Source organism: Manduca sexta, chromosome 28, assembly GCF_014839805.1.
Source record: "Manduca sexta isolate Smith_Timp_Sample1 chromosome 28, JHU_Msex_v1.0, whole genome shotgun sequence".
In the NCBI taxonomy this organism is placed as follows: domain Eukaryota; kingdom Metazoa; phylum Arthropoda; class Insecta; order Lepidoptera; family Sphingidae; genus Manduca; species Manduca sexta.
In genome coordinates, this window is record NC_051142.1 from 6,097,987 (window position 1) to 6,118,357 (window position 20,371).

General features: G+C 33.2%; 4 protein-coding genes across 4 annotated transcripts; 2 read left to right on the forward strand and 2 right to left on the reverse strand.

Annotated features, from left to right (window-relative positions):
* The first annotated feature begins 505 nt into the window (after positions 1 to 505).
* On the forward strand, positions 506 to 2,369 carry LOC115441886 (ubiquinone biosynthesis protein COQ4 homolog, mitochondrial). The gene is made up of 3 exons (XM_030166804.2): positions 506 to 1,105; positions 1,816 to 1,978; positions 2,178 to 2,369. The coding sequence occupies exons 1-3, from the start codon at positions 608 to 610 to the stop codon at positions 2,258 to 2,260; spliced, it is 744 nt and encodes a 247-aa protein (XP_030022664.2). The 5' UTR covers positions 506 to 607; the 3' UTR covers positions 2,261 to 2,369.
* LOC115441884 (protein arginine N-methyltransferase 5) lies at positions 2,346 to 6,787 on the reverse strand. Its single transcript, XM_030166802.2, has 9 exons — positions 6,287 to 6,787; positions 5,662 to 5,952; positions 5,129 to 5,308; positions 4,874 to 5,045; positions 4,594 to 4,776; positions 3,765 to 3,918; positions 3,312 to 3,550; positions 2,965 to 3,222; positions 2,346 to 2,786 (listed from the first exon to the last, which is right to left on the reverse strand). Exons 1-9 carry the CDS (start codon positions 6,685 to 6,687, stop codon positions 2,631 to 2,633), a joined length of 2,034 nt encoding a protein of 677 aa, XP_030022662.2. The 5' UTR covers positions 6,688 to 6,787; the 3' UTR covers positions 2,346 to 2,630.
* A 306-nt stretch (positions 6,788 to 7,093) lies between these two features.
* On the forward strand, positions 7,094 to 9,558 carry LOC115441888 (zinc finger protein 271). The gene is made up of 2 exons (XM_030166808.2): positions 7,094 to 7,848; positions 9,098 to 9,558. The coding sequence occupies exons 1-2, from the start codon at positions 7,577 to 7,579 to the stop codon at positions 9,417 to 9,419; spliced, it is 594 nt and encodes a 197-aa protein (XP_030022668.1). The 5' UTR covers positions 7,094 to 7,576; the 3' UTR covers positions 9,420 to 9,558.
* Positions 9,547 to 20,093, reverse strand: LOC115441887 (high affinity copper uptake protein 1). Its single transcript, XM_037444680.1, has 8 exons — positions 20,002 to 20,093; positions 15,811 to 15,943; positions 14,487 to 14,588; positions 14,370 to 14,390; positions 13,613 to 13,725; positions 12,932 to 13,054; positions 12,486 to 12,515; positions 9,547 to 9,991 (listed from the first exon to the last, which is right to left on the reverse strand). The coding sequence occupies exons 2-8, from the start codon at positions 15,937 to 15,939 to the stop codon at positions 9,790 to 9,792; spliced, it is 720 nt and encodes a 239-aa protein (XP_037300577.1). The 5' UTR covers positions 15,940 to 15,943; positions 20,002 to 20,093; the 3' UTR covers positions 9,547 to 9,789.
* Positions 20,094 to 20,371: the final 278 nt, after the last annotated feature.

The window sequence follows — 20,371 nt, forward strand, 5'->3', positions numbered from 1 at the left end:
ACTTTTTAGACCCGCCAGTTTTAGGTGCGTTCAATTTGGATGCGTTGAATAGAAATGCGTTCGTAAACTGATTATAATAAATAATTTATATTACAAATCTCGTTGTTCTCAAAAGTTACGAAAATTGTCTTAAATATAAAAATTACTTACATGTTACGCGAGAGGGTCAAAAGTAACGAAAAATGTAAGAAATGTAACCTTCTGGCAACACTGGTGACAAGTGTAATTTTTTTAATTCTTAGAGTACAGGCTATAGTCTTTTGACCATACTGCCTAATCTTGAGTATGACTTGTCACATAATGTGACAAATAATTTTATTTTTTATTCTTTCTACAGGGAACCTACTAAGGTAAAGACTACGCTGCCAAGTCATACGTAAAGAAGTGGCACAGTGATACCGACATCGAGTCTCCGAAACTTAGCTGATTCCCTGAGAAACGAATTAAAAAAATGTGAACTCACTTTCCGTTAGTTTATAGTATTTGACATCATGGCGGCATGGTCTCTGACTTTAGCCAATTCTCTGTGCAAATAATAAAAAAAAATATTTGACAGTCCATAACAAAGTTCTTTTTATGCAAATTTTCAATAAAAATATTTACGAAAATGCATTCCTTAATAATATTTCGACGGTGCTCTAGTCACATAATGCGAAATAGCAGTTTTTATGAAGAAATGCAAAGGAATTTTATCCCTACATCTACGTTTCAAAAAACTTTGTTATCATGGGGATCAGCTGCTGTAGCACTCTTAGATCCCTATCGGGGTGATATGATTGCCTGCATGGGTGAAGTCACAGGAGAAAGAGCAATCAAATACATGCGACAAAAAATGCTAGACACGACTGAAGGTGCGGAAATTCTAAAAGAAATGCCGCGCATAAATTCTCAAACAGTTTCTTTTGAAAAACTGTCACAGATGCCTATTAACACTTTAGGACGAGTGTATGCAGATTTTATGAAGGAGAATAACATAACTGCGGACTCAAGACTACCAGTCCAGTTCATTGCTGATCCTGAACTAGCATATGTTATGCAACGGTATAGGGAAGTTCATGATTTAGTACATGCTTCCCTATTTATGAAGACAAACATGCTGGGTGAAGTAAGATCAATTATACCGAAATACCTATGTAACTCATGTTCATTGTACATGTTATCATATACAATGAAAATGAGTTACAATGACAGTGCAGAGACCGCCTTATCATATTCCATCTTCCAATAATCTTTATAAGCTATACCTATTGCACATGAAACAGTTTGCAAACAAAATGCCAATAAAATCAAATACAAATAGTTTATTGTGAGAAAATCTTTAAATATGACAAGGGGCAAATAAATTGAGTAATTTTATAGATCATAATAAAATATATCCTTGTAATTATGGCTTCTTTCACTGCAAGAAGTGTTACATTAAAATTGGTTTTGTAATAAAATACGACAATTGCTTGTTATAGTCCATAAATTCTGACAATATTGGTCACTTTAAGCAATACATTGCTTTATTTGGTGTCATTATGTAGGTACTGTTTGTTCACATAGGTTTGTATATAAATATTTAAACAAGACCTGATACATTGTTCTAACCAATGTGAATGTTATTATAGCAATTGTTGGCTGTACCTGATTATACTAATAGGGAGGCACCAATTACATTGTGTACCATTATACATAATTATAATAATAGTGTAACCATACACAGAGGTTTATTTGTGCATACATTTTACAAGGCAAAGACAAAGTATAGAACAGTAGAATGAATATATTTTACTTTTTCATAAGTTTAACACTTAAGTTATAAACATTTTTTAGGTAACTGTAAAATGGGTAGAAGGCATTCAAACAAAGTTACCCATGTGTGTTGGTGGTGGCATTTGGGGTGCTGCGAGACTACGAACAAAACATCGGCAAATGTACTTAAAGTATTATTTGCCTTGGGCAATCAAGACTGGAAACAATGCAAAGTTCCTGCAAGGTATAAAGTTTAAAGACATAACAATAAATTAAGACAAACAGAGGTGCAATCAATTAAAGTAATTGCATATTTTTGCAGCAAGTTTTGCCAGAACTTATGATACAATGTAATAAATGTATACGATCAAGAGTACACTTAGTTGTGAATCTAACATAGAAGTGATTGAAATGCCTGATTCTAAAATAATATTCTATTTCAGGTATTTACTTTGAAAAGCGCTGGGATCAGGATATTGATGACTTTCATAAAGAGATGAATATTGAAAAATTCATCAAGAAATAGACTTCTGTGTTCAATGCTGAAAATAATTTGTTATGATTGTTATTTGTTATTTATGTGTATAAATTAGAATTAATAAGACATAATATAACCTTTTCATATTAAAAATTTATTCTTAGCACAGTATTTACAAAAATATAAACACATCAGTTCTTAACCAAGTAGAAAATGCAGAACAAAAAACCTTTTATAAATCAAGGCTATTATAACACAAGGGAATCACATGTAAAAAAATATCAGATACTTCATTGAATATAAGTCAATGATTGTCTCTCAATTAGCATTTGCTGTATCTTATATATTTGTTTCTAATGTGCTCTTTTTTATCTGACTACCCAGGAATTAGGGTGTTGTTGTTCTCAACGTAGCTCAATCATAATAACATTTCTGAACTGCGCCCATTGGGGTTGTGCAGGGCAGTAATGTGGCCACCAACTTCAGCATTCCACTCGTACCATACTCGACGAGAATCCACGCAACGCCAAAATGTTGCCTTTATCACGTCACCTTTTTGCACCCTTAGTGGTGTCTGTAATAATCAAACATGACATTAGAGGATTTAAAAATGATTACATGTATATTATCTCATTATAAAAAAAAATCTTAAATCCAAAAATAAACAATTTTCACTATCAGTGTTGTGTAATGGAAAATGTTAAAATATAAAGGGTGGATGGAGTATTTAATGAAAATCCACCCGTACATACCTTGATTGGAATGAACACTGGGAACCATGATATCATACCAGGACTGTGTGTGGAAGGTACTATGCTTATCATTTCACTACCATACAATGAACAGTCAAAGTAACCACCAAATCCATGCATCACATTATCCTGTTCCACTTTCCAGGTCAATGTAGTTGATCTTCTGTTATCTGTCAGTGGCAAGCCCCTGTAGTCACTCAACTCTTGACCTTCTTGATCCTGTATAGCTTTTGCAGGATGTTCAAATGTAAACACCAACTTAAAATATAAATAATTGGCTTACATGTGAATCAAGTATTTACTGTAAGTATTACATAATTAAATATTAAAATGGTTATTTATAATACCTTGGTGTCAGCAATATCATGTTTATTCTGCATGTAAACAACCCAAAGAGTTTCTAGGTTCTTCTCTTTCTGGGGCGTGACTCCCGAGGAGGCAGCTCGGGCGGCTGCCCATAGTCGCGGAGAAGATATCGGCGCAACATACGATCTGTATGAACATGGTATTGAAATGCCGCCTGCTTTTAGTAGACCTGCAGCGCCGTCTAAGCATTCCGGGGATAACTCATTGTCTCCCCATGAACCTAAAACATTATTTTCACTTATTTTTTGTACAGGAAACAAATAGTGTTCAATTACACTTCGTTTCTATTGTGACATGGCAATAACTAAACCGCATCTGATGATAAATGTAGTGTGTTTTAGTTACAAGATTGACCTGATTTTACGTTATGTATAGTTAACTTTTTCGAAAAATTTAAGCCTCTTAAAGTCACATTCGAAGTACTTTCTACTTACCCAAGAGTTCTGAAACAATAATATCGGCTTTAGGTGAAAGTTTGAGTTGCCTCATATCACCCGGTATGACTATGACATCACGGTCTCGCCAAACTTCCCTTACTTGTGCCGCAAGTACTACCACTGCACAAGGGTTCTTCTCTACTGCTATCACCTACAAAGTGGTAGAATTAATAAAAATCATGTTTAATATACATCACAGCTTTATTCCTTTTCATGTAAAGGTGGAATTAAAAAGTGCCCAGCTATGATAATTTCTATGTAACAGGAGACTCGCCTATTGCCGTTTATTAGAAATCATTTAACAAAACGGTTTAAATATAGCAAAATGTCTTTTATAATGATTTCTTTTGTTAAGCGAGTAGTAGACATTGAAATGAAATATATTACTAATTTTATCGCGGCGTCCGCTCCGATCCAAGGCTATATTATCCTCGAAATGTCGGGAGATAACCGTGATAAAATTCGTAAAATAATTTTATTTCAATATCCTTTACCGTAGCTGGACGTAGGAACCGGATATAAGCACGGCAGTTGCACTACATATGCAACAGAACAAAGCCACTGAGATAGATAAAGCAGAAATATGTTGTTTTTATGGAAATCGCGTTTATAAAATACTTGATTTAAAAATGCGTGGTGTATTAAAAGTTAGTACAACAACTGAGATTGTGGAACTATATGTTATAAGATTGCTTCTGTAGATATTGTCTATGTAAAAATTCATTATAATTTTAAATATTGTCGGCAATTAGGAACCTCGAAAAAAAAGCGTTTTATCACCATAAAACTGCAAAAACTGAAATATACACAGGCAATTTTCCAATACCTTAATTTTTGTACTAGTTATGTCAGCAGCATTAAATGAAGCCCTAACTAGTGGACCTCTCCCTGCTCCAAGCACCATAATTGTTATTGTGTCATCATTGTGGCTTTCCCCTACTTTGCCCTCACCTTGGCCAATATCTGATACATTTACGCCATCTACAACTTCATCCTTCTTACTTTTATTCTGCATAAAAAATAACAACAGAGGTGATATATTTTTGCATCAATTAATGTATAGATATCATAACAAATGAAAAATAAATATAACAAGTGTAATTTACATATGCTTCCAGTTTTTCTATTGCCTTGGCTTTCTGTAGGTTTATAAGAGCTTGTGCTATTGCTTTCTGATACTGGTCATATTTAACTGGATCTTTTTCAAATACATTGTATGTGTGTGTATCTAAATTATCTGCTAGTGGCTGTAATGGTGTTTGGAGATAATCTTCCCAACTGAAATAAACAAGAAGTTTACACTTGCAATTATCTTTGTTAATTGTATTATTTCAATGACACATAAAACAAGCACTACCAACCCTCTTGCATAACTAAGCATAGGATCATCAGCTGGATTTGGGCGTCTTTTCCAAATTCTGTATAAGTACTGAAGGTAAAATTCAATGTTTGATCTTCTTGCACCACTCACAATAACTTGAGCCTCACGTTCCACCATACTCACTACAATTTGTTGATGCGCTCGAGATAACACTGGATATCTGCAAATCACTATTTATGAGGCAATAAGAAGATGCAAATTTAATTTCTCACTATACCATGTATCCCTAATTAATATAATAGTATAGAATGGAGATGGCTAAAAGTGTTTAGTTCAAAAATAAAAAACCTCTATAGCATTTCTTTTTTTAATGAACCTGTGCACCTTTTGCTGTCTTTGTTACTCTACAACACTATATTCTTTCTGTATGGGTTCATATCACCCGAAATTAAAAATAAAAAACATCTGTTAATTACTTTTTCCAATAATCATCTTTTTTTAATAAACTGCTAATTATACTATGCACTGTTTAACTGATACTTGAACAAAACAACAATGACAATTAAGTTTTACCCCTTTTTGTTGTTGTGGAAAATTGATGTAGGCAAAATGATTGCTTTGACTGGTTCCCCTAGCCATCTTTTCACAATGTCTTGTGACGGGAGATCAGCAGACAATTCCAAGACAACACCAACCCGCTTGTCCCACTCTAGCCTTTCATGGAACCCTGACCACCAATTCCATGGCTCATTCCAAGCTTTTTCATCATTATCACAATTCTTATTATTGTCTTCAGGATTTGAGCCTCTCAATGTTCTGTTGCATACCATAGGCACACACGCCCAAATTAGAGACGGGTGATGACTGAAAATTATAACAAGTATTTTATTTGTAGGATTTCATATATTCATTATGTCATAGATGCAGTAGCATGCTATCTTCTTCAGATTTTTGTTTATGTAATGCTTGCAAAAAAAAAACTTTTTCTTGTATGTATCATCCTCACACCCACTTCCTTAGCCTTCCTGATTCCCAATAAACATGATATTTACCTTATAGACTGATTTAATGGTTTAACACCAAAAAAATAGGGACTACCGTAACACATACCATGCTTTCTATAAATCTTAACTGAATGGGTATAAATTAAAATTACTTAAAAAACATATATTTTTCTCATATTTTGTTATATATTTACCTGGTTTCATAATATGTCTGCAGAATTCTAGCCAAATTATTTGTTTGGCGACCGTGTATAGATAACATAATAGCAGGAACACCTAAGCCTCTGCAGTACCCTAACTCCTCATTCAAGCAATCTTCATGACGCTGCTTCACAACTAGTGAATCTGAGTCAACATTTATGTATGAAGAAACCTTCGCGACTATCCTACTAGTCCAGTCTTGCGGGGACAGTATCATATCTGATCGCGTAAAGCCGCCAACTCTGCTATTGATACATTGCGGTCTTCGAAAACGTGGATGTACAATCGGCGATACAATAAATGCATAATTACATCGTAAAGCTTCACTTAAACAATTTTGCAGATCTGGAGTTGTTATATATTCTAAGCCACATGATATGTCCAGTTGAGACATCGTTTTAGACTTAAAGTAAAACGGCAAGAATTACTTTAAAGTTTCTCGACGTTAGAGCAAAAACGAAAATTAACCCGCCACTTTGACAACTGACATTAACAAATGACAATTGAAGTAGGTAGTAGGCTGGACTTATACATCCGGAAATTCCGTTCTGAATTCAGAATGATCCGGATTTCATACAAAATGACGTAATTTTCAGTAGCATAGCGTAGGTTTTTGTCGCAGTCCTGACGAAATCTCAGGAGGTGGCATACACCTCCTGATATTCTTTTGTTTTTGAAATAAATTCTTATTATTACTATCCAGAGCGTTATGGATCCAGATTACAACAAATCTTATGACTAGGTTTGCTGGTGTTAGGATATTTTATATCTGCTCTGATATCGACCTCTGTGGCAACATTTTTTATGTCAATTATGACATTTCGCAAGACGGAATTTAATTTCGATTTTGGCCACACGATCCTTGTCGATATACCTATTTATCTAGATTCTAAAATCCACTTTACCAATTACCATTAGGTATCTACGGAGTCGACCATCGAAGAAAATAATAAAGAAAACCTTGATTCTGTAGTCTGCATAACACTCTTTGGAATAACGTATTGTAGACACAAAGTACAAGTTTCGGATTTATAAGTATTCGTGAATCTAAGCAATAAAATCAGGATCGTAAGATTTTAAGAGTATTAAATAAAATTCTATACATATACGTTTGTGAATTACAATGAAACAGCACAGTGAAGAAGACTTTAAAGCATGTTTAAAATTAATTAATGTTGTATGAACGAGAAACAATCGAAATATGTACTGAAGTTGTAGTAATGAATTGGTTTTATCTAATTTTAATTAAGTAGAGTAAAAACAAACTATATCAATTTAATACAATGGCAGAAAATCCACTTGAAGAACAGGCTAAAGACATGGTAAAACCTAATGTGTATACAACTAATCTGAGAGGCAGACCTACTCTAGAAAAGTCAATTGTATTTAGTCCTCAACCAAAATCAATGGTGGCGCAATTATTGAGCAAAAAGAAAGTGGTACCTTGCGATACTACAATATCTATTGTTTCAAATGAAACTTCAAATGAGGTACCATCAGTTTGTGACGAAAGTAAGCAACATGAGATTTATGCATGTGGAGAATGTTCATACAGGTAAATAAATATTTTATATGAAAATACACACCTTAAAATTCTGTTCCTATAAGCATTCAATATTATTTTATCTTCCCACCAAGATTGCTATACATGGTTTATAAATTTTACAATAGTCAACTATATAAACACAAATATTTCTTCACAAGATTATATATAACCATACAAGACACATCCAAAGTACATTGAGATGCATATGTATAAGTTCATTGATTAATTGAGAGAAGGCTCAAAAATATTTGTTTTCTCTTAAAATATTTAAATGACCCTGGCTTTTTACACATGAAATTGTTGAATCATATTTCATTTTTGTCTGTGTACATTTCAAATTAGATGACAAAATCTTTACAGAAATTTAAAGCCCATCAAAATGATTGGACATTTGCAAGATGAGTTCTTTAATTTAATAATGCTTCTATATCTAGGATGAGATGAGATGATAGGTCCACAAAACCAAATAGAAGTCCCAATCAGTGTTTAAAAGAGTGAAATTGTCCTTTTGTCCTTCACTGTACACAGCACCAGAGTTGAAGGGTCCTTATAACCCGATTCCTGTCATCTTACATTGTGTAGAATTTATGTAAAATCAAATTATTATTAGAATGATTTGCGGACCCCATTATGCATAGAAGTACCTGTATATTGTATTGAGTACCCTTTTGGAAAATTTCAGCTTTGGTCACTACACAGCACGTATGTTCATAAATAGGGTGGATCAAAAAGAAAAAATATCATTACTTTTGTATCTTAAACTAAGATATAACTATAGGTGTGTTTGCAATATACTGCCTTACGACTTATTCTATATAAGCTATATTCTAAGACTAAGCCATATGTTCGGGATTTTTATAAAAGTTTAACAGCACAGAGATGGACAGCATTGAATGATTACTGTTGACTTAACCCTCACATTATATATCCTATATCATTAGTAACTGCTCCAAATTACCTTAGCTTTAAATTTATAATACTAGCTTTTGCTTGTGCCTTCCATACATAGAATTTGGTTTGTAACAAATATTTCTTAACATCATTCTTCCTTCCGTAGCTTTGGTCTTACCAAAATCCCCTACAAACAGTACAGCAGTATAGCTGTAAAAGTATTACAAACAGACTTACTTTTGCTTTATTTATAAAATATCTATTAAGTATTAAATAATTAAGATAAATGCAAACTTAGTGACACAAACCACTAGTCGCCTTCATTAATTTAATCAATAAAATATTTCATAATCTTTTTATTCCACAGGAGTGAAAACATACAGGACTACAGAAAACATTTAACAAGTCACAAGCAATTTAATTGTGACTTTGATGGCTGTAATTATACATGTAAATTATTATCAAACCTTATAAAGCACAGGAGAGTACATACTGATGAAAGACCCTATCTCTGCGACAGATGTTCTTTTAGGACAAATTTTATAAACTCTCTTAAAGCCCACAGAAGGACCCATACCATGGAGAGACCATACCATTGTAAACAGTGTGATTATAAATGCAATAGTAGTTCTAACTTAAAGAAGCACTGCCTACAAAAACATCCAGAGATCTTCATTAAATGCAAATGATAATAGATACCTAGTACCTACATCATAAATATAATATATAATATTCCTAATAATATACTATTTTTGTATTGCCAAAAATATAGGAGCTTATGAATTATTAACTTCCATGCCAAATAATAAAAGAAAATTGTCCAAAGCATTTATTTCTATCTTTTAGAGTAACCTAAAAATTATATTCCTATAAAGTATATAACTGGTATAAATATTGCTCAAAAGTTTAAAACATCAGCTTTTTTTCTTAAAACATGATAATATTATTACATCATGATATTTGTATAACATTTTGAGCTTCTCAAAAAGCGAGGTTAAATGTTTCGAAAAAATAATACTAATTTTTCATTTACAACAAACATGTAAGTACTACATTATATCAGTGACAATGTTCAGTAAAGTCCACAACAACAGATTCTCGCCAGCCGAACAGGAAATACCCGGTGGCGGAGCCGAGCACGACGGCGGCACACAACCAAACATTGTATGTCATGAAAACTAACATGAGCATGTAGCTCACCAACACTTGCACACCATGGAGAACCGTTTGCCAGGCATGGGCCGTACTCAACATGGTTGGACTGGAACATATAACATAAACTGAGTCATTTTCATCACAAAGAGTCATATACAAAGTTATAGGTAGGCGGGTCTACTACAGAATTAAGTATAAAGATGGAGCAGCATCAGCTGTTATCTCAGCCCCTGCAGCTACAAGAAAACTTGCTCAGAAGACTGTACATCATTTTTGAAGATATTAAGATATGATTTCAAGATGTTTTTAAAAATTGTAAAGTCAACAAGACAAAGGGCAATTTAAGCAAAACTTTTTATGTCTTATCTATTCGGTTGCCTGTAAAGGTCATAGGCCTAGAGGACAATTAAAGGTTTGAGTGCTTTTTAAGATCAGTAATTGTAACAAACTCCATACATTTTGCAGGAAATGCGACTCCAATTCGCTTTTAAACATAACAAAACTTTGTATTCAGAGTCATCAATCTACAAATATTAATGAAAATCATTCATGAAATAAAAGCTAATTTGGATCTCATTTCCTACAAAATGTATGAAGAAAGGTTTTGTTCAATTTCTAACTTTCCACTAGTAGTACACTAACGATCCCACAGAGTCTTGATCCTGTTTAGAGACAAATTACATAAATACGAAAAAAAATGCATGCAGACGACGTTATAAGAAAAGCTAATTCCATAATTTGACAATAGATGGCGTTGTATAAAATCTAAAAAATTGTAAAACGCGATGTCAAGATTCTCTGCCCTATAAATATAAAGGTTCAGAACTGTCAATGTGCTAGTTGAGAATCAAAGTGCGGTTTAATTCAGTGCATAATCAGGAACGGATTACAGAAACGGCAGAGTAAGTGAGTTGCATAGAGGTGGTGAAAATATCGGAGAAATCCAATTATTCTAGTGTGTTCGTCTAAGTAAAAGTTACTCTAGTGTGTTCGTCTATGTAAAAATTACTCTAGTGTGTTCGTCTATGTAAAAATTACGGGTACTGGTAGAGGGACGGCATGTATGTGTTTTATATACTAGGTAACCAGGGCTTAAAAATACCAGGATTCGAAATACTTCCTAAATATTTAACTATTCCCATTATAACTTTTAGAGAATCAACAATAGCGTCCGAGTCCCCAAATAAAAACTTCTCCAATACTTGGATTCTCGAAACACCAATTATTTCCTATCTGTATTCTGTATAAGCATCAGGAACACAATCGTATTTCCATAACAATTGTAACACTGGCATAGGAAATTGTTCAATGGTTTCATAAACCATTATTGCATTTGCGGGATGACTACGCTTTAACGCGGTAAGCTGAGGCGATGCGACGTCACGTTTTGTTCTTGTCGCGAGGGAGTAGTCGAGTAAATTACTTTCAAGTCTTGCGAGTATTTCTGGTCGGCGTACTTGCAAAAACTTGGTAGTGTAAATACGCACCATCCCAAATTACCGTGATTTTATACAAAATAAATTACCGTTAATCAGTAAAACCAACCCGTAGTGAGATGGAACCTAAAAAAACACTCTCCAATGAATTGTACTTTGAGATCATTTGTAAGGGGTTTCCGGCAATGAAAAATCAAGTAATATTAACATGGAAATACGGTAAAATATGACACGATTAAGGTAATAGCTTATTACTTGGACGGGACATTTGAGCCAGATAACAGTGCATCTACCGTAATTACCGTGTTCATGAAAACACTGACCATTAGTATTAAGGTCAAATTGTTAGTAGTAATAGATTAAACTTTACAATAAAAGAGAATGCAAATCAAGTAAAGTGTTCCTCATTGCAAACCTTGAACCCACAGTACACACCAACGAGATCAACGTACAACCTTAACAGATCCTTATAAGCAACATTGGGCATAAGGATCTATAATAATAATTAGGATCGATTGGCACAAAAAAGTTTTTACATTGCCCATTTTCTTGCTGACATTTTATTTAATATAAATCTAAATGCCTTCAAAAATGATGGACAGTATCCTAACAAAGTTTATAACTACAGCGGTTAAGGCAAACGCCCTTGCTGTCCCATCTCTCAAATCCACCCGTATAGCTAATAGCATACAACAGTTTTTCATGCATGGTGATTGGCTTATGTTTTAAGACTGAGAGACTGCTTGTGGTCTACCGCTGAGAGCTACTTAAATAACAAGCCAATGGTGTAAAAAAAAACACACAAAGTGTTGTCCTAATCAGAAACCAGCTAACATTAGAACCTATAATATCTACGGGGACATATCCGTGTTTAATTACGGACGTAGTTATCAAATGACAATCTTGTCTGCCTCGGTGGCGTTGCTGTATTGCGTTCGCGGTACAAGCATTGCTCTGAGGTCCCGGGTGGGGCAAAAGTAATATTTGGGTTTTCTGCTCTTTATATATGACGATAGGCTCGTACCCTATTACATCACTGGATGGCACACACTTCGTGGAAGTGAGTGCTCTAGTTGCACCTCTGCCTACCCCTTTTAGGGATAAAGGCGTGATGTATATGTGATTAAAACATCATAGGCACGTCTTATAAGTAGGTATACTTACACATTTCTCTCAAGAACATGTGGTACAGGCCTTTAAAAAAATATAATATTATTATTAGTATATACTTCATTTTCATTATAAACAAGGCGTTCATTGAAGTATGTGAATCAGTTATACGATATTAATAGGAGTAAGGATATTAATTGGAGAAAGTTTTATTAGATATCGTGTGCAAGGCACCGTCTGAGCAGATAGGTAGTACAACAATGTCTCTACCGCCAAGCAACACGGCATTCACTGTTGTTTTCCAGGTTGAAAGACAATGAATCCAGCATCGTTACTGAGAATTATGAGATTTAACATCTTTTGTCCCAGGATGACGTGCTTAGTGAAGTGCTACGCATTATCTACTTCACAATTCAAAGTACTTTATGGCTTAGTTCTGTTTATAGATTTAAGTATTAAGATAAGAGTAAAATAACATGATGTAAAATATTATACTCAACTGTATAACTTGTGGCTCGTCTGTGGCACATATATTAGCGACGCCTTTGTCAGGAGGTGCCACAGCGCAATACTGGAGTCCGGTATATGTTTTCCATAATAGATGCTTTCTATAATATTTAAGGCTAAAAAAGCAATATGTGGTTTACTAGAATTTAATGCACAAAATATTTTACTGCAAAGGTAAATTTACTGACTAAACAGGACTGAACAACTTTTTGTTTATCAGTAAGTACACACAGACAACTTTCCCAAAGATGTTTTTTCGTAGTGTGAATTCGATTTACGGCGCTATGCCGCGGCTTTTGAAACGTGTTGATTCGCATCTGTTTTTACGTTTTTTAGAGTTCGATGTACAACCCAACCGGTCTTATCTGAAGGTGAGGTGTGCCTTTTTTGATTATGCATATTTTTTTTATAACTACTACTTACTCATGGTTTTTTTTCTTAAGTTAGTTTCAACAGGAAACATATAAATTTGTAGGCTTTAATTGAACTTTTATAGTAACACAATGCTCAAACCCGCGTTAAAAAATATAATCTTTACCAATACTATAAATGCGAAAGCTTGAATGAATGTTCCTTACTCTATCAATTAAGTGCGGCTGATCGCAGTTGGATGATTTTTTTAAAATTATCCCTAACGGTGAACTAAGTATTAAATATAATAAAATAAAATTTACCCTTCATATAACAAAGCCATAATGAATATTGCAAAGAAAGATCCAACAAATTCTCCAACGTCAGTTACTTTCCACCATGAGAATAGAATAGTTTCCAAATAGCCACCATGAAACTAAAACAAAAACAAAAGGACTTTTAGTAGCTCAATAAATTAAGCATGAATAATGTATAAAATTTATGAAAGTAGTCGGCCGATAGTGACGTAAGAAAGGGACAGGAAAACTTCGAACAATGACTTTTTTTCTTGTTCATTTGTTCAAACGAAGTAAACTCAATAGGAAACTTTGTTTGAACTATAGACCGAGAAAAAAAATGCAAATTCTACACCATGATCGACCACTTCAAATTTTTATTATCACTAGTAATTAAATTTTTGCCTACTATAATAATTACTATGAAAATATTATTATAAAATAAATGAATTTGTATATTTTACCAATTATAATCTGACTTAATCAAAATAACTTAAGCTTAAGTGACCGAATATTCGTTGCAAGTCTACATGAATAAAATATTTTCAAATAAGTACTAATTTACGTAGATTTATCTAACACGGCCCGATACAGGCTCATGTAATGTTCTAAATATACAGTAAGTTTTTTTGTCAAATAGTAAATCCAATGCAGCAAAATATTTTTTTTTATTAAAATCGGCATCGAGACACTTTTAAATGTTTATTGTCATTCCTTAAATAGTTCTGGATTTGGCATACTTAGGTAATTCACCAATATTTAAGGAGTTAAAAATCGGGCTCACCGGCAAAAAAATCGTTTTTACCTGTAATGAAATCACTTCGAAATCGTATAAGCAGTAAAAATAAGTAGATACCAAAATATAAAATTGTTTATATCTGTAACAAAATTGTAGACTTACAGTCATTGAGTGCATCATTCCACCATGGTGACCTTCGTGCATTGCATGGCCATTAGCGCTAGAACTGTGCACCATATTGTTGAACGAAGTATTGAAGACGTTCTGAAACATAAGTACACATTATGTTTTAATCACTTAAAACCAAAGTAAAAACTAGGTACCAACAATTTCTGGTTATTCGTATATGTGACGTTTAGACACGACGGATTTTATTAAAGACTAGCTTCCGCCCGCAGCTTCGCTCGCGTGGATTTCGGACTTCAAAAATGGAGCCGGTCGCGAACGTTCGAGAATGTTCGTTTTACGAAGCTACTCGCTAGGTGATTCGCTAGCCTCTAGGTGCCAAGCAAGCCGCCTGCCTGTGCGTTCGCGACCTTATATATATACAAAAATAATTCGCGACCTTATATATATATATAAAAAATCCTTATAGCATGATTCAGTATTCACGCGTGATGGCTTATTATTAGCGTATTTCATATATAACTTTGGTGTTTCTATACCGATTTCTATGATTCTTTTTAATGGAATATTTAATAATGTTAACTTTTTTAATTAGGGATGACTGAGAGTGTTATAAACGTAAGAGTAGACAATTATAATGAGAAAGCTTCTAGCTGCTAAGCTATCGGGAGTTACACGTGTTATTGTGAGTCAACCATAAAAGAAGACATGCTGTCGTGGGATATTTGTTATATAATTTTAAGGAGAACATTTCCGTCATACATGATTTCTGTGTAGCTTTAACCATTAAGGTTGCACACGCGACGGAAGCTTAAAAAATGGGGTAACTTCTCCCGTTTTCCCAACATTTCCCTTCACTGCTCTGCTCCTATTAATTGTAGCGTGATGAAAAGTATACTATAACCAGCTCAGGAGTATGAAAAATAATTGTACCAAGTTTCGTTAAAATCCGTCAAGTAGTTTTTGTTTCTATAACGGTTATACAGACAGACAGACAGACAAAAATTTTACTAATTGCATTTTTGGCATCAGTATCGATCCCTAATCACCCCCTGATAGTTATTTTGAAAATATATTTCATGTACAGAATTGACCTCTCTACAGATTTATTATAAGTATAGTAAAGATGATGCGACCCGTTTTTAACGAAGTTTATCATTTATTAGTATTTATTTATTTTTTCATAGTTTTAAATTATTTATCTTTTCTATATCAGCTCACTATATTGTATCTATAACCTGAGTTATCATCGCTCTATTAAAAAATTTACTATCTTTAAGGTTTATTCAAATTAACTTACACAAGACATTATTTCTGCTAACATTGAGACATTGTTTAAAAATATAGATATGGTACTCACAGCGATGTCTACGCCGTGTGACGAATTCATTACCATTTTGTGGCCTACATGTGCATTGTTAAGTTGGTTCATATTATGAGTGACATGCTCATGATTTGAATGGTCCATATGCATGTGATGATCATCCATTTCTCTGTGAACAAATTATTCTATTATTTTCCTTCTATGCCGCGAAGTCTGTTTCCAAGTTCTCGTTGTAAAATATCTTCTTGCGTATTAACATTATTTCTAAATGCTAAGTTTCATTCAAGCGTTCTCGGTTTAGTAGTGGCTGGAAGTTAATTTACTTCCTTGTTTTTGCAGCTATCTTAAATGACAACAAAATTGATTAAGTACTAAGTTCTTACTTACATTAAGTACTAAGTACTTAATATTATTGATGATTTTTATTACTTATTCTTATAAAACACGAAAGCCTGTTCAATACAAAACACTACCTGCTCTCCTATTAATCTTAGAAAATATAAATACAAGGTGGCTCGAACGAAAGGAAAATGAGATCGTAATTTCTTACCAAACATTAGTTTGGCTGGTATTTCACCTTCTTAGGATCCAGTAATACTACTTCATTATTGTGATTGTTGTAGTAATGCTGAGATCACCGAATATAGTGTATGCCACAATGTTTTTCAAATCTATCTCAAAATATTGATAGTGTGTTTATAAAATATGAACACATGTACGAACATATGCTTTGTTATGTAAAACAGACACAATTTGAGGTATAGAAAGATAACATACGATTGTTTGAACCACCCACTATAATTTTATCTGTCCCTTAACACATGAAAAATTGCTTACAATTGTTTAAACCGTCTACGATTAATACAATTTTAAACAAGTGTTACAATTGTCTACTGATATCATCACCATTATGAATGTCTAGAGACCACAATATTAAACAAAATGACTACATAAAGACAAGAGTCCAGAAATCTAAACATATGCCCACTTTTTAAAAAGGTTATTTATTTTTTAGGATCCAACAGTTCTCAACAAAATGACGTACGTTTGAATTTTAAACAAGCATAGCATTACATTGTGATATAAATTATAACGTCTGTAATATAAAAAAACACTGCAAAGTTAGGGAAAGGTGGAATAAGAGCGCTTCCCCACTTATCGGATGTCGGGCCGAACACTATTTTAAAGTCGCATTTTTGATTTCTCTTAGTTTGCTACATATGTACAGTGTCAAACATAAATATTCTTGAAAACCCACAAGGAAATAAGTATTTTCCTTCATTTTTGTTATCCAATACGTTAGTCATCTTTACCCTTCGATCTTTCTTGAGGTTCAGAGAGGTATAAAAGATTTTTTCTTGAACTAATATTACTTTTGAACCATGCGCGCTGATTCATATTTGAATTAGATTTAACTTTTTATGTTTTTTTTTTTACATGCAGTAAATAAAGATAAATCTTGATGCGATTATTTTGATAAATAAAAATCCTCAATATCGATACAGACAATCAGCACTACGTTTAGTCGAATTTTGGCCAATTTTAGATTTCATTCAGCTACATTTTTTTTTCTTTTCTAACTTCTTTATATTTTGAATATTAAGAAAGCTCTAGTGTTATAAAATTAACATTATTTTTCTCATCTTATTATTAGGTCCTTACATATGAAATTAGCGTTTTGTATGATAGGAATACAAAGTCCATTTTTGCATGCACCATTGTTATCAATGCACTTTTGCCGTCTCATAGGAAGTTCATACATCCCTTTACTAAAAAAAAACATGGAGGCGAGCATCAATAAACTCTGTGAAGGCAGTTTGGACTGCCATATCGGAGTCGAATTTTTTTCCTTGTAAAATGTTACCCAAATAACGGAACAAGTGGAATTCTATTTGAGTAAGGTACGGGGATTACGGTGAGTGTCGCAGGCATTCCAATTGTATGTGGTCTAGTTTTGTTCTGAAGCAGCAGTGACCTAAAGCAATTAGCAGCAAGTTTCTCCATCATGGTTTGCAGTTGCTGACAATAGATATCTGACTTAATCGTTTGCCCAGATTTTAGACAGCTGTAGTAAACGACACCGGCACTACTCCACCAAACACTCACAAGTATTTTTTTCAGCGTCAATTTTGGCTTCGGGTAGGATTTGGTTGGTTCTCCAGGGTTCAACCATTGCGACAGGCGCTTCCGATAATCGTACAGGATCCACTTTTCATCACAAATAATAATTTGATTTAACATCCCTCCATAATTGTTTCGGTTGGGCAATGTAACACAGCATTCGACGCGTGTTTGCTGGTTTGATTCACTCAATTCATGAGGTACCTATATATACCTTTCAAGCTTTTTTACTTTCCCAATTAGTTAGTTACAAAATAGATTGCAACTTTGGCCTCTCTTATATCGGGCAAACAAAAAAAAATATAGGGACCCGCGTAAAAGAACATATAGCTGACGTGAAACACTGACGCTCGAGGAAGTCTGCAGTCGCTGAACACTCTGAAGGAGGCGCCAATCATTATCTGCGACTAGACAAGCGGCAAGCCACAATTCCTCGCCAAAGAACACCGAGTCCTGCCTAGGATGATACGCGAGGCTATTGAAATTAAAAAACATCCTAATTTCAATAGGGAAGATGGTTGGAAACTTGCACAAGCCTGGGATCCAGTTCTACATTTAATTAAATCGGAACCCAAAAGACCGGCTGCCAGACTTCAAGATACTATGAGCTCATTCTGCATAGATCGGACCATGAATGGCTAAAATTAAAAAAAAAGTTGTATAATTGTAAAATGTAGGTAGATATTGTAACTTTGACTTTATGGATGAACAACACCTCAGTCCCCCCACGTGACCATGAAGGCTGCAAAGTCTTCACACGTCAGGAGAAAACTAAAATATAAAAAACTGCGATAGAATCCGAAAATTAGTTTAATTTCAATGTCTAACATTCGCATAAACATAAGAAATCATTACGAAGAAGAGATATTTCAGATCAAAGTGACCAGTATGATAAAACGCCAATTTCATATGTAAGGTCCTTATATCAATTGCTGGGATTGATATGAATGAATTACATTTCCACAGAGGTAATTTTATTGTCTGGAAAACCACTTATCAATTTACGTTTTTTTTTTAATTTTTCAGGTTTTGAAATAAAAACTATTTAAACGGATTTTATCGCGGTTTTTCAGGTTATTAGGGAACATCTTGTATTTATAGTCAATGTTACTATGGAAAATATCATGTAATAATAAAATGACATAAGAGACCATGACGGGCTTATTTTTATTAAAGCTTGCATTTATTTCTAATAAAAAAAACCCATACACTTTGGATGGTATCTTTTGATTTTTACTTAATGTTTGAATTATTGTAATAGTAATATAATCAAAATTGTTTCCTTCTTTGAAACTATGTCATTTATTTTTTTCCTTGTTTCTATTAATAACCTGACATGTTCAAATTCTTCATATATATAAGACCCCTCAAGTCTTCCAAGAACCCCTGGGGGTCCAGATGGACCACTTTAGGAAATAATGTAATATTTGTCTATATTATATTATCTACAAGACAATTGTCCAATTGGAACCTGTAAAATTGTATTGAATTCCCACTAACATGGTAGTTTGTAAATTATAGTTAAATCAATAATAGTATATGCATTAAAGCCATGCAGTGACATCACTTCTCTATGAAAAATCAATTCCTTTTATATATTTATAAATAATAAATATTCATTTTAATTGTTTTTTTTTATTAGTCATAACTAAACATGAAAGCCATTTGAAACATAGGTGTATTATGGCTAAGTATAAATTTAATATACTTGCCTCAAAAGGCTAAGAATTCTCAAATAAGTATATAATGTAACTTAAAATCAATAACATAATAAATGTTATATAGAACAAAAAATAAGCCAAACTATAAAAGATAAAACAATATATGTACACACATGTATATTAAAATAGAAATCCATCTTATTCTTCACAGCATTGAATAAAACACTTGAATAAACTCACAGAAAACAAAGAAAATTATTATCAACATTAAATCAACATATATTTCAATTGTATAATTATCACTATCCGGAGTCCACAAGTAATGTTGGCATATGAATAGTTTATAGAGACAAAATGCATTTGTGTATATAGATTATTACTCAGTGATTGTAAAGTAAACCAATTAAGATAGGTAGGTACTTATCTATCAATAACAAGGACTTACAATTTTAGAAAGTAAAGGCAATAATATTTCTTGTTCACTACATCAGGCCTGTGTGGTGAAAGTGAAAAATGTAGAGCAACTTCTGACCATGTTACTTATGTAACACAAAACTTAAATAATTTGTTAACCACTACCCCCAAAAGTATTGTCATTTAAGAATGATACTAACGTTCAACGCAAATTAAACTTACGACAGTGCTATATAAAATAAACAAATTATAATTAAATGGCAACGAAATATACAAATAACTCGAACATTAAAAAAAATATGAAAATTTTTCTATAACAACTGAACATATTTCTTATTAAAATTTTGATTTATTGTTAATAAGTATGACATTAAAATACTGATAATTACCGTATTCACTCA